The sequence below is a fragment of the Diadema antillarum genome, unplaced genomic scaffold, assembly GCF_040938485.1.
Source record: "Diadema antillarum isolate AM-2024a unplaced genomic scaffold, OU_Dant_1.0 seq00001529_RagTag, whole genome shotgun sequence".
NCBI classification, from domain to species: Eukaryota; Metazoa; Echinodermata; class Echinoidea; order Diadematoida; family Diadematidae; genus Diadema; species Diadema antillarum.
In genome coordinates this window covers 711324-723251 of record NW_027272261.1, presented here as the reverse complement: position 1 = coordinate 723251, position 11928 = coordinate 711324, and the positions used below count along the sequence as shown (strand labels likewise).

Sequence of the window (11928 nt, the reverse complement as noted above, 5' to 3'; positions counted from 1 at the left end):
GCGTGGGCAACGTGTCTTTAGACACTAATCAACTCAAACGTCAATCACTGTCGAGCTATGATGCCTGTAACGTCAGCTATGTTCAAATAACATTACAACACCTTCGCTAAATGAAATAGCAATCTTGGTGAACTTAGACCTTGACCCAAAAAAAAAAAAAAAAAAATCTGAAGCCGAGTATGGTCAATTAGAATTAGGGCACTTCAGCACGATGGCAACACTTCAACCACTGCAGTTGCATTTTAAAGAGACTGCAAAAAATATTTGCTACACGATTACACATCGGCATAATGGTAGTTGATACGTATACACTGGAAAACAAAGCGAATGAGGATTAAGATATTAAAGATTGCCTTGTCGCCATTTATTCTATGACAGTGGGGAGAGTAGATTAAGTGTTTGAATTAAAATCCTGGTCGGAACACAATCGTCATGTGCATACGACTCGCATTTGTTATTGGAGCATGGTAACCCTGATTAAATAGAATGTTTTGTTTTGAAATCTGATTTGCGTGTGTTCCTATGGATTCAAGTCTAATATCGCTGGTATTTATATACAGGCTCAACAGGTATGCATGTACATTAAGATTGCACGAGAAATATAACCATGTGGCATATATTGTTTACCTGAAGTATATACCTGACATAGGCTAAATTGTCAGCAACTCTTTTCTTTCTATTTTTACAGAGATTCGGCAAGCTCTGCTTTGAGCTAATAAGCCTACAGCTTTCAGTTGTCATTCCTTTTTTTTTTTTTTGATGAGGTATAAATATGAAATTTTGTTAACACTCAAATCCTCTTCGAATGTTTCCGTTTCGCTCGTCTGGAAGATTCGCCATGACAATCTTAGCACGTCTACAGTGCAAATGCAGTGTAATCACTGAAAAAAGATCCCCACCTTTAATGACTTTGCACAGTTATTCTCCTTTGCAATTACATTATCATTATTCATGTTATTTGGAAGATCAAATGTTGCAGGTAGTACTTGCACTACCGTCTTTATGTCACAATGATAACAAGAGTAATAAGTATCCGGATACATATTTTTCTTCTTTTTTCTTTCAATAGTTTTCAATGATTTTTCAATATCTCAAATGACACAAACCTCATTTCGAGATATCGGCACAATTCAAAGTGAAAACATTAACATTCCTGCAATGGCTGGATGGATAAAACTGCAATCCATCGGTGCATCACACATCACAGCTTGAGAATATTTGTTACTTCAGAAGAAAAAAAAGTAATTAATATTTTTCGCTTATCTTTCAGAATGAAATGTATTTTTAAAAGACCATTCTGTGAGTAAAATTAACACACGAAAATCAAGTTGAGTACAAAATCATTTCGACTACTGAATTTCCTAGATATCAATATGGTAAGCAACGTATGATAACGCAATGGAATCGGCGACAGTTTAAAGTGTTATTATTTCTCAGAAGGTAATCAGGTATCCACTTTGGATTTTCTCTCCAACATGATCAAGAAGATATGAGCGTAATGAATTTTTCGATGCACATTTCAGACAGCTGTCATAAACAGGTTTTGGTCACAATAACTGTCCGATTGCTCTTGAGAGTTAACGTTAAGTCAAAACGATGGAGTATTTCGATATTTTCATATTTCTTTATTGATATTTCCATTATCACGCCTTTCTTTACAAAACTCATTGGGAATCTTCTACCACTTACTACATTGAAAGACAGGTTGAAACGACTCCGGACAAATATTTGCCAAACCTTTTGGAAAGGAGAAAGAAAGCATCAATCGTTGAAGTGTGACAATGCGGAAGACAGAATTGGGGACAAAAAGATGTGGAAAAGGTGTCAGTGCGCTGCCTATAGCGTCATGTTTATTGCTACTGTATTTGGCAAAAGGCTCACTACTATTTCCTACTTTTAATCCGTTGCAAAATTGGGACACATTGTCGATAAAGCTCCTGAAGTGAACGTAATTTTTATAGAGTAACTCTAGAAAATTCTGAACACCATTGCTTGAAATCGTTCCGGGTATTGCTCATGAAATATCAACTCATCATCGTCACTGTGAAAATATCGTCATTTCCTTCATTCCAAGCTTCATTCCCTTGTCTGACCCTTCACATAGCTCCTGGCTCATCCCTAGTCGAAATCACTTTCTCTTGTTTCAATTACTCTCAAGCCCCCGTGGATTCGTGCTTCACCGCAATCTTAGTGTGCATTACATAAACCATGTTCCCTTCTTATATTCTGCTCTATTCACACATTACCAATATCGAATACAAATGCAAAACAAAAGCATTTCACAGATCGGAGAACGTACTTTTCTGTCGTTATCACTCTCCTGAAATGTCATTATATCATTTTTATTTGAAATTATACTTTTATTTTCATTTTGATTCATTAAGTCCTTTGATAGTACAAAGATTTGCAATGTTATTACAATTACTGTAAAGCTTTTAGATCCGCCTTTTCCATATTATATATCATGACCTCGTGAAGTAACTTTAAGGCTTTATTATGCCCAGAAGGAGATGGTTCATATACAAATGAAGTTGATGTATCATGAAACACATTGACATATTATATACATTATACATACTATCAGCACTTTGAAAGACGTTCTTGATATAAACGGAACTTTGCTGTCAATATCTCACTCTGAATGCCACGACTAGAGTTTTCGCTATTCACAGAGCTTAATCTAATGGAATTGAACTGTTTTCTTTTACGTGATGACAAAGGAATCAATGAGTTATCGCAAGAAAAACAGCCAAACAAGGCTTCAAGTCTCCTTCGTAGGACTAGGAAACGGAGATAGAGAGCCTTGCCTGGATGGGGGCACACTGTACCCGTTGTATAATAGCTAGGGGACTCGGACCTATAGGGCCTCGTGATAGATAGCTCGCGATCTTATCCACTGACCCCCTGCAGCTCGTGCAGCTTATGATACAAGTTATATTGGCTTGATAAAATCATTATCGTGCCCTGAAATAGATTTCTATTACAGGCGCGGTCAATGCTGCACATTATTCGTGACACAAGGTATCTGATAAAACTCAGGTCCCAAAAGGACAGTTACTTGACAGAAGAAAACTTGTAATTTTCAACAGAAGTAGAAATGACAGTAGCAAAGACAGCAGTAGTAGTATAAGTTTTACAATGCAAATAGTGGTGATAGGTAGTAGTAGCAGAAGTAGCAGTAGCATCAGCAGCTGCACTAGTGGTAGTAGTGGTGGTAGTGGTGGTGGTAGTAGTAGTAGTAGTAGTAGTAGTAGTAGTAGTAGCAGTAGTAGTAGTAGTAGCAGTCGTAGTAGTAGTAGAAGTAGAAGTAGTAGTAGTATAGTAGCAGCGGCAGTCGTATAAGTCGTCGTCGTAGAAGTAGAAGTAGAAGTTGTAGTAGTAGTAGTAGTAGTAGTAGTAGTAGTAGTAGTAGTCGCAGCAGTAGTAGTAGTAGTAGTGGTCGCAGTAGTCGTAGCAGTAGCAGCAGCAGCAGTAGTAGTAGCAGTAGTAGTAGTAGTAGCAGTCGTAGTAGTAGTAGAAGTAGAAGTAGTAGTAGTATAGTAGCAGCGGCAGTCGTATAAGTCGTCGTCGTAGAAGTAGAAGTTGTAGTAGTAGTAGTAGTAGTAGTAGTAGTAGTCGCAGCAGTAGTAGTAGTAGTAGTGGTCGCAGTAGTCGTAGCAGTAGCAGCAGCAGCAGTAGTAGTAGTAGTAGTAGTAGTAGTAGTAGTAGAAGAAGTAGTAGTGGTGGTAGTGGCGGTGGCAGTAATAGCAGTCGTAGCAGAAGTTGTTGCAAAAGTAATCGCAGCAGCGATAGTGGTACACCTATAAGATTTTGTAGCTAGTCGAAATAGTGGTTGGCCTACTTTGGTGACTTGGTAGTAATAGTAGTGATAGTATTAGTAGTAGCATGAGTAGCAGAATTATTAACGGTAGTAGTAATTGTGATGGTTATAGAGGAAGGAGTAATAGTGTAGTCGTGAGAGCAGCAGAAGTAGTAGTCTTACAGTAGCAGCAGTAGTAGTAGTAGATAGCAATAACATGATTGCAATAGTAATAGTGGAAATAACAAAAGAATAATCTCGTTGTTGTTGCCTTGTAGTGGTTGCAGTAGTAGCGATAGTAACGTAGCGCTAATAGTTGAAGTTGTAATAATAAAAGCACAATGGAAACCAGTGTAGTAGTATCGTAACATCAGCTAAGGGTGAAAATAATAACAGAATAATCTCGTTGTTGTTGCCTTGTAGTGGTTGCAGTAGTAGCGATAGTAACGTAGCGCTAATAGTTGAAGTTGTAATAATAAAAGCACAATGGAAACCAGTGTAGTAGTATCGTAACATCAGCTAAGGGTGAAAATAATAACAGAATAATCTCGTTGTTGTTGCCTTGTAGTGGTTGCAGTAGTAGCGATAGTAACGTAGCGCTAATAGTTGAAGTTGTAATAATAAAAGCACAATGGAAACCAGTGTAGTAGTATCGTAACATCAGCTAAGGGTGAAAATAATAACAGAATAATCTCGTTGTTGTTGCCTTGTAGTGGTTGCAGTAGTAGCGATAGTAACGTAGCGCTAATAGTTGAAGTTGTAATAATAAAAGCACAATGGAAACAAGTGTAATAGTATCGTAACATAAGCTAAGGGTGAAAAGAATAACAGAATTAAAAAAAAACTAGCAAAAGAAGTTACGGTGTGGGTTTTCTCTGTCTACACAGTCGTGACAGTCATAGCTGCAACGATGTGGTTACAGCACTTGAAGAGTGAATGGTTTAGAATTTCTTCCAAAGATAAAAACCCATTGATAATGGTTTGATTGTCACATTAACATCTGAGTCAGGATAATCATGATAACTTGTATGCTGCGTTCATATGAATTATAGTACTCATAACGGTTAGTAGACGCACTAACGATTTCTGAGTGTAACTACATCAGAAGGATCTGCTGTTGTGCGATTTGTTGAGATGTAATGGTATTTTCCAGTTCTGTAAATGACGAGAACTATGATATTCCAAGCTATATCAAATTTTGGTCCTTCCACCATTCACATATCTATGTCCCGCATAGAACAAACAATCAATGTAAGGGAACAAAACATATCATTTTTTTTTGTGGCTAATGAAGCCATTCATGTTATTCATCTAATTCGTTCAAGCTTATGGTACAATCATGTGCCTGGTTGATACCGTTTGCCGACTATTGCTAGTCACCTTGGATGAACCACAAGGGTCGGCATCTTTCGCCCGTTTTCTTGTGTGGGTATGTAGGTAGGTGGACCACTTCACCGGGTTATCCACATCCTGCTTTTGAGATGAATGTATTAAGTGGGATCTTTTACGTGCGTGAGTCGTGGCTAACTCACACACGGGATTTCCATTTATTCATCTGACCAAAGGGATTCAAAAACAACGGGAATAAAATCAAGTGAAACAGCACGGCATGATAGGAAAGCGGTTTAACCTCGTCATATTCTTTCGCATGAACATGATGAAGCGCAGTAGAAAGCTTTCCCTGCTCCCTCCCAGAAGTGTCCGATTAACGTTCTCCTCTGAGCAAGTCAAATATTTTCATCTGAAAACACAGAATATAAAGCTTCATGAACATTCATGGAAACAGAGATTACGTGCACTTTTCTTTAAATGTTCCAGCCATTCTCAATTCGCACATAATAACAATATCGTAATCAAATCATATACAAGCAGAAATGGTATGGAGAAGAAAGCAAAAAGCGTATTCTATTCTAGTTTTACTACCTAGCTACTATCTAAAGACACCATCTTTGAATCAATAAACACTATCTACGTATATGAGATTTCGCACTGCGTAGAAACAGTAGTTTTCTAAACAAGTTCATGGAGCTAGATACAAACTTCGTGTAAGAATAATGTTTTGCTTCACAAAAGGGATAACTTAAATTCGGATTAACGTCAAAACGACTTTGGATGAGACTCGTCGTGTACTGAAACGTTCGTGGTCGGTCGCTCCGCTTGAGACTCTGCGAACTGGCCGTTGAATTCTGACGTGGCGTTGTCATAGTCGGAGAGCTCTTCCCTCTGATCGACGATGCCAGCAGCCGGCCGCTGCCTCTCGACGTCTTGCTCCTGGTCGTCCATCTTGTCGTCGCCGCCGTCACCAGTGCCTCGTTCTTGCCCAGTGATGAGAGTGAGGGGGAAGGCCGGCAAGAGAGGCATGGCCTGGCCGGGAGTCAGGGGGTCGATATCGGGGATCAGTCGGTGCTGTGACACGCTGTGCTTAGGGCTCGACTTGTGGTCACGGTTGCGCAACCTGAAAAAACCACGACATAGAAAAACATATTGTCAGAAACATTTGTAGCTTCTTTCATGTAACTCCTGTTTTAGGTTAAATTCGTAGTTTACGTCACTGCTACTAGGACTTTCTCACCAATAACACACAAACACATACAAGATATATACTCTCAGATCAATGTGACATATGAACAAAATGGCCGCCGACTAGAAAAGAGTAGAATTTGACGATAAGCTTTGGAAAAGATTCCTTGTAGGCAAACGGATATGTGCTCCTTCTTCCACTGTGTTATGTTGTTACCATGAATACAAAGTTTCTTCATTGCTCCAGTTTATATTGGCCTTTATAATTCTTCTAAAGATTAATACATACAAGCATATTAAAAGGAACGTTACAACAATAAGTTTTATTGTTCCTCAATCGATCCAAAAAAAAAAAAATAAGCAGAAAGAATTGATATCATGGAGAAGAAATAACCACTGATATAAAATGATTCAAGCTCACTTCAGGTCGTGGTGGAGTTGTCGCTGGCGTCGTCGTTCATTGGCGTGTTCCGTGACGTAGCGGCGGCTGCGATCCCGGTAGCGCACCACCGTGCGGACTATCGACGACGACTGGGTCTCCGGCCGCTCGATACAGATGACGAGCAGCCGGTAGACCTGGAGGAGCATGATCAGCATGTTCTTGCAGGTGAAGAAGATCATCATGTGGTTGACAGCGTCCTCAACGGTGAGGAGATAGAGGCGCATCGTCAGGAACGGTCCGTCCTGCATGATGACCGTTGCCATGATGCCCCATACCTCAGTCTCACAGCAGTACGTCACCTGTCGTCAGGTTTATTCAAAAAAAGGTGGAAGCAAATATAAATCTTCAGATAGAGCCACTATTATTGCGCATTTAAAAAGCAATATTACATTCTTGTGCTGATGTATGCTACATTATCATCTCATGAGTACAAATGAAGGTAAATGCCCACAGGAAATCTTCATTATGTTCTAATTTTATTTCTGCTGAATCATCATTACACAATAACAGAATGGAAAGGCATATAAACATGATAAGAGGCATAATTGTTTTGAAATTATTTCTCGATGTGACTTTGTATTGAATGTAACGATATCATATCTATTACTAAAAAATTGAGCAAAGAAAATTAATACAATAGAGGAGAAACACGGACATTATACTTGAATTGGAGGAAAACACAGGAGATTATCATGGTAAGAAAAGATTAGCTTTCATGGTGACCTTGTAGTCACGTCAGTATATTATAGGATTACGGTACATCATCATAGGAATGATTGTGTTTGACTGAAGAGAGGAAGCTGTAAGGTCAAATAATGAAATGACTATTCGAGATAGATAGATGGACGGATAGATAGATAGATAGATAGATGGATAGATAGATAGATAGATAGATGGATAGATAGATAGATGGATAGATAGATAGATAGATAGATGGATAGATAGATAGATAGATAGATAGATAGATAGAGAGATGGAAGAAAAATATATTTTACAGTATCATACCCAGGAGTAGATGAAAGGTGCGCTTTACATACATCGGAAATCACCATTCTGTTGTCAGGGGCGAAAGTGCCCAACATGCCCAACCAGCCAAATGCACGTGGACATCGCGAGTGCAATAATTGAAATGACCTACTGAAGTGGACACTCTTAAGTCCTAACAAGTGGTTGACCCACTTTTAGTCAAGTTAATCTAATGTCTGCCGCCGAAATCCGCAATTTTGTCGGCCCAAGCTCTTCTTTCTGATGTGAGATATTTTTAAGTTATGTGCACTTGGAGTGAGGAAAAATCAATTGCGAGAGAAACGACGATTCGCTTGAAATTAAACAGAAAATCAACGTAATGCATTACTGATAAAAACGTTAGAATGTGTTTAGAATTTATTGACATATCCGAGGACGTGTGGTAATAAGGTAATGGAAAAGAAACAACCTATCATGATTCTCGATATCAATGCATGCCTTTAAGAGCTCTATGTATGGTGTTGATTAGGGAACTCAAATTTGTTGCGACACAGAAAATTACCTATTGCTTTTATCGCCCGGACAGGGGTAAATAGCAAATTATTCACTGTTCGGCATTTCCTAAAAAGGGTATCTATTACTTTCAAACCTTCAAATAGCAGCCTCGAAATTTGATTAAGTTGGAAATCCGGACTGTTCATTTTGGTCAGGTTTTTTTTTTTTTTTTTTTTTTTTGGTCCTCTCCAAAACATTCATCAAAGTTCAAGTGTGAGTTTCTTTAATTTGTCTCCCTCTACAAATGAAATATGTTAAGATCGCAACTGCTGATCTGTAAATTAACAAACATGTCGGGGAAAAGGAACCAGTGGGACTTGAAGCTGTCATCTACTGCTTTCCGGGCAGCGACACTACCACCAGGCTGTCCCTGGTTGCCGGTAGTGACACGATGAACGTGGAACAAATACCCAAGCTCCGAGATTCCGACATTGTTATGTTAAGTAGTCCAAGGCGGACAAGGCATATTAAATGAGAGCAAGATATTATTCAGAGGGTTGAAGGTTCAGGTGTGAGTTTCTTCAATTTGAAGAAATGCTTTCATTCATCAAAATGTTAGGAAGCAATATCTAGACTTCCTTTTCTTTCGGATCAGATACCACTGGCTATCTATTTGGACATGGTATGCAGTCTTGTTTTGTGACGATATGGTTTGTAGAGGATTAATGACTGAATACGCCATGAATACCTGACCAGGGGGGTATTTCTTGAAGCATTTTGTTAGATTTTCTTTTCTGACAAACTGCTGTAGGCTACTGAAATCCTTGCATCTGATTGGATGAGAGCAAATATGAACGCTTGATGAAATGTTCCCCCCCCCCCCTTGTTTTCAAGACCGAATGAGGAAACACTCAAACTTCAATAAATATAAATCAAATTATTAACGAGGAATGCGATCATATAACAGGCATTAAAAAAACCCCGCAAATTGCAATAAAACAGAATATTTCATGAAATGGCATTTCCATCAAAATAAGAAGACAATTAACAATTTTATTGCTCGTGGGGTTACCTTTGGGGCATCGTCTTTCTTTTTCTTTCTTTGGCTGGTTCCCGCCACTCGAGGTTTTCTCGCCTTGGTGGCCGTAAGTCCTAAGGTGAATTGCAGAAGGCTCCATGTCCATAGTGACAAAATGCAGATAACCATAATGCGGTTGCAGCGAACCTACAGGACCAAAGAGAGAGAGAGATAGAGGCCAAGGGTCAAAACAATGTTATGTATGATTAACATTTTCCCCGCCACTCTTCGTCTTCAAACAATATCATCCATTAACAGCATCTTCCGTTCAGGGTTCATGTCTTAACGTCTTTGTTGAAAGTAAACTTTGACCAGGATAGTTTGATGTGGTCGGCAAAAGCCAAACCGAAGGCAATGGGAACAACATTTGTAAACACACAAACAGATGTTATAAAAATGAGAATAAAGCAACAGTAGCGTCGTGTGCCAAATGTTACGGGACCGTTCAATGTCACATGAAAGTGTGTCGAAGCTTAGCACAACTGTTCAATGTGTGCGTGTGTATGTGAGTGTTGGATTTTCATCAAAATGTTGAGAAAATGATCTGAAAATGTCGGATCTATTGTTCATTGTTACTGAATGCTTGGCCACGGCGTGGCGTCGTGGTCCAAACTTGCCCGACAAATGAGAATCAGTCGGATCCGTAACTACGGCTCTGGAATCAGTCTTATCACCGCTCCCTCTATAGGTCTAAACTTGACAGGTTACAGCAATGTGAATAGATCATGTAACCCAGCTGACGAGCGCTCAATTTGAGTCAATATTATGGCTGTAGAATAATGTATATGAATGCTTTAAGTCACCTCTCACATTACGTCATTGTCACTTAGTTCTTGCTGTTATGTTTCATTTTGGTTGTTGGCACTGCTCTTGTTGTCGTTGATGATGGTGATAAATCGCAGCGCAGGTCACTTGCAAAATCATGTGTAAATAAGCATGAAGATGTCCGAAGCATGTAGTCAATATAGCAAAAGGACACTCCTGTTCGGTCTTATTTGAACCCTAAACCTGTAGCCTACATGTCCTTATTTTATTCATTATAGATTTATCAGCACAAATGTACGTAATGCACAGTGGTCCCTCTGCGATAAGAACGCCGTCTGTCGTGACATCAACATTTTTCAAAACAAAACAAACGCAAAAGCTAAAATCCACAATAATGGTGAGTTTGGATTAGTAAGAAAGAGAAACATTTACAGAAACAGTGACAGCTTTATACCTATATATAAATAGTGATGAATCCAACGCGCTTACAGTTAGATGGTTTTTGTAACGTATTTGTAGGAGTTGCTGTACGATTGGTTTCTATCCGTGTCCGGGCAATTACCCCAAGAGGGCAATTACCCCCCGGCTAAATACTGGTTAGTGGTAAGTTTAGAGTAAAGATTAGGGTTAGGGTCAGGTTTAGGGTTAGGAGTTTGAGTTAGGGTTAGGATTAGGTTCAGGATTAGGATAAACATTAGGGCCAGGGGAAGGGTCCGGGGTAATTGCCCAGGGGGTAACTGCCCTATAGACCCGTTCCTACCTTTAAATCACGGAAATCGAGCTAACGCCCTTCACTATAGCTGGATAAAAAAATCGCAGCTCTTGTTGGCACATCACATCAGGCATATCGATCTAAAAATTAACAGGGATTAATGAGAGCATGGTATCATACTCTCATGGAACAGGAGCAACCCATTTTCATTAGCGCCGCGTTCCGCTAAACGTTACAATTAATGAATGTTGATGGCATTTGCACTGTGGCTGGAAAGGCGACATGGACGCTAGTCAATCAGTTGCCATTAGCGAAACTTGTGAAAAAAAAGCCACAGAACACTTCATTGTTAACTACATAGCATTGCTTAATTAAGGGGTGAGGATTTGTAAGGAAGGAAAGTTGTATCTTTGGTAATGTAAACCAAACCATTGCACCCAAATGTCACTATATAGGAATGTAGTATGTGTAATGTATAGTTTCACTTCTGTCTTTAAAGGCTATGTTCACATTGCAGCATTGAGTTTGTGCATTCTACATACTAAACTCAGTGAACGTTTTCATATTAGTTATTCACAATCATCGCAACCATATTGGATGAAAATATGGTTGCTGATGACAATTATAATGATACCTTATCTGCAAATGTGTTTACGTCAGCAATGAAGATGTAGCCCATTAAGAGTGGATAGAAAAGAGCCCTTTGGATATGTTGGAGAGGAAAGGGTCCTTTGGAAAGAAAGGGTCCTTTGGAGAGAAAAGGGCCCTTTGCGGAGAAAAGGTCCCTTTGGATAGAAAGAGGGCCTTTGGCACACTGAACACAAAGTACATTCCACTCGGGCAGACCAAACCCTCAACCTTGAGAACGAGTCTATTAGCCTAATGGTCTACCAGCTCACCGGAAGTGGCGTGAGTATCCCTCCCTGCAGTGTGCTCATGCCGATTATCTGCTGTCTAATTATGATCGAGATTCGCATTAGCAAGCAACATGTAATAACCTAATTATTGATGTACTGTAAATGCCAAAGCCTGGTGTACCGCTGCATACCACGGCAGTGCTGCATGTGTATCTCTTAAAAGCGACACCCCTCCCCTCCCTCCTTCATGGCTATCTGCAACTTAGAAACTTGTATGATGATATAAGTAGAGCA

At 39.4% G+C, this 11928-nt stretch overlaps 1 protein-coding gene across 1 annotated transcript in view; it reads right to left on the bottom strand.

Moving 5' to 3' along the window:
- Positions 1-5896: 5896 nt before the first annotated feature.
- LOC139710405 (transmembrane protein 26-like) overlaps positions 5897-11928 on the bottom strand; it is a 41152-nt gene continuing 35120 nt past the window's right edge. Inside the window, exons 4-6 of the mRNA XM_071622321.1 lie at positions 9295-9447; positions 6741-7060; positions 5897-6254 (exon numbers count right to left, since the gene is read on the bottom strand). Coding sequence (XP_071478422.1) covers positions 5897-6254; positions 6741-7060; positions 9295-9447 — 831 coding nt within the window. The remainder of the gene's footprint in view (positions 6255-6740; positions 7061-9294; positions 9448-11928) is intronic.